This window comes from Terrapene carolina, unplaced genomic scaffold (assembly GCF_002925995.2).
Source record: "Terrapene carolina triunguis isolate 2854851 unplaced genomic scaffold, T_m_triunguis-2.0 Scaffold28189, whole genome shotgun sequence".
In the NCBI taxonomy this organism is placed as follows: domain Eukaryota; kingdom Metazoa; phylum Chordata; order Testudines; family Emydidae; genus Terrapene; species Terrapene triunguis.
Window position 1 is genome coordinate 1 of NW_020692540.1, and position 2,123 is coordinate 2,123.

The 2,123-nt window shown below is 68.7% G+C and overlaps 1 protein-coding gene across 3 annotated transcripts; it reads left to right on the top strand.

The window, feature by feature from the left end:
• Positions 1 to 653: 653 nt before the first annotated feature.
• KCTD11 (potassium channel tetramerization domain containing 11) lies at positions 654 to 1,580 on the top strand. 3 transcript variants are annotated; one of them, XM_024223415.2, is made up of 2 exons: positions 676 to 1,200; positions 1,330 to 1,580. In XM_024223415.2, exons 1-2 carry the CDS (start codon positions 765 to 767, stop codon positions 1,578 to 1,580), a joined length of 687 nt encoding a protein of 228 aa, XP_024079183.1. In that variant the 5' UTR covers positions 676 to 764. The 3 variants fall into 3 exon arrangements, with proteins under 3 accessions (XP_024079182.1, XP_024079183.1, XP_024079184.1); XM_024223416.2 differs by having other exon boundaries at positions 738 to 1,187; positions 1,323 to 1,580; XM_024223414.3 differs by having other exon boundaries at positions 654 to 1,580.
• The last annotated feature ends 543 nt before the right edge of the window (positions 1,581 to 2,123 follow it).

Here is a 2,123-nt window from a genome sequence, read left to right on the forward strand (position 1 = left end):
GCGCGGCAGGGGAGTGCGCCGAGCCCGGCCGCAGGCCCGCAATCCCCAACCGGCCCGAGCGCCAGGGGGGAGGGCGGCGAGCCCGGCCGGGGCCCCGCTCTTGGGCCGGAGCGCCCCGCCCCACCGCCCCAAGCACATGCCTAGTGGGGTGGTGCCGGCGGTGGCGACGACGCCGGCCTCCCGGACTACAGCGAAAGGACCCCCCCTGCCCCCCCCAGCAGCCTGGACAGAGGGAGGGAGAGGAGAACCCAGGCGTCTGGGAGCAAGAGCAGGATAGGAACCCCAGGAGTAGGCAGAGAGAACCCCGTTGTCAGGGCCGGCACCAGCCCACTAGGCATGTGCTTGGGGCGGTGGGGCGGGGCGCTCCGGCCCAAGAGCGGGGCCCCGGCCGGGCTCGCCGCCCTCCCCCCTGGCGCTCGGGCCGGTTGGGGATTGCGGGCCTGCGGCCGGGCTCGGCGCACTCCCCTGCCGCGCTGGGGGGGGTGGGGGTGGCGGGTGGCTTTTTTGCCTAGGGTGGCAAAAAAAGCCAGAGCCGGCCCTGCCCGTTGTCTGGGGTCGGGGGAGGAATCCGCAGCCCTCACGCTGTCTATCAAACCCTTCCAGGTGCTGGGATGGGGGAGGAAGAGGAGGAGAGGAGGCAGGTGCCGACTGAGGGGGGGGACCCCCTGGCCACCCCCGGGCTGCCTGTGGGCCCCGTCACCCTGAACGTCGGTGGCAAATTTTACAGCACCACGCTGGAGACCTTGACCCGCTTCCCCGACTCCATGTTGGGGGCCATGTTCCGGGGCCCCCGGCCAGCCCACACCGACCGGCGAGGCCACTACTTCATCGACCGCGATGGCAAAGCCTTCCGGCATGTCCTCAACTTCCTGCGGCTGGGCCGCCTGGACCTGCCCGAGGGCTACTCGGAGCTGGCCCTGCTGCGGGCCGAGGCGGACTTCTACCAGATCCGGCCCCTGCTGGCCGAGCTGGGCCGGCTGGTGGCCGAGCGCCGGCGGCACCGGGCCAACGCTGTGCTCCACGCCGACGTCGACTGCCAGGAGCGGCTGCTGCACTTCACCGTCCGGCGCGGGCCACAGAATTATGGCCTCAGCACCTGCCCGCTCCGCATCTTCACCGCCAATGTCTTCTGCACCGACGGGCAATTCTTGGAGCTGCTGGGTGGCCGGCTGGGCCGAGCCGGAGACGCCGGGGGAACTGGTCGCTGGCTGAGCACTCTTGCCGATGCCGAATCCAACCACCGGCTGGGCATGGCCGGGGATGGGGAGTCTGTTGCTGCCCAAGAGGAAGGATCCGGTTACCCATCCGTCTCCGCGGAGGAGGGGGAAGCCCGGAGCCGACACCACCTGCGTCTGGAGTGGGCCCCGCGGCCCCTGGAGCTGCCCGAGGCGGAGTACGCCAAGCAGAAAGTGCGCCCTCTCCGGATGGCGCCGCCGGATGGGCGGGAGGTCCTCACAGCGGCGGAGTTCCTGGAGGAGGTGCTGAAGGTGGCCCTGGATCAAGGCTTCCGGGTGGATTCGGTCTTCCCCGACCCGGAGGACATCCTCAACTCGCGTTCGCTGCGCTTTGTCCGCCACTGACCACGTGGAGGGGGCAGAAGAACCAGCTGGGGTACGAGGGGGGAGGGGCTGCTCTCACCTGACCACAGTGGTGGACAGTGGTAAGTGACCGGGATTGGAGATGTCAAGAGATGGTGGTTGGTGGCAGGAAGGGGATAGAGGTAGATGGGAATGGTGGTTGGGGGGCCATTGGTCCCCTTGCTCTGTAATGTGGCATGCTGGCAAGGGGGTGTGTGGATTGGTGCATGGGTGGTGGGGGGGGGGGGGGAGGGGATGGGGAAGGTTGCTAAGTATGGATGGATCCTGAAATGACGATGACTGGTGGCAGGAAGGGGGTGGTGGGGCTCTGGATGAAACCATCTGTCATGGTGGTAGATGGGACGGGGAGTGGGGAGGCTGGCTGGGGACGGTTGCTGTCCCTGGACGAAGTGGCAGGTGGGGTGAGGGTGGATTGGTGGTAGGAAGGGGGGGTGGGAGTAGATGCGGGGGAGAGGGGGGGATGGCTCCGGAGATAGGTGGTGGGGGCGGGGAGAAAAGGAGTAGGTGAGAGCTGGGGGTGGACTT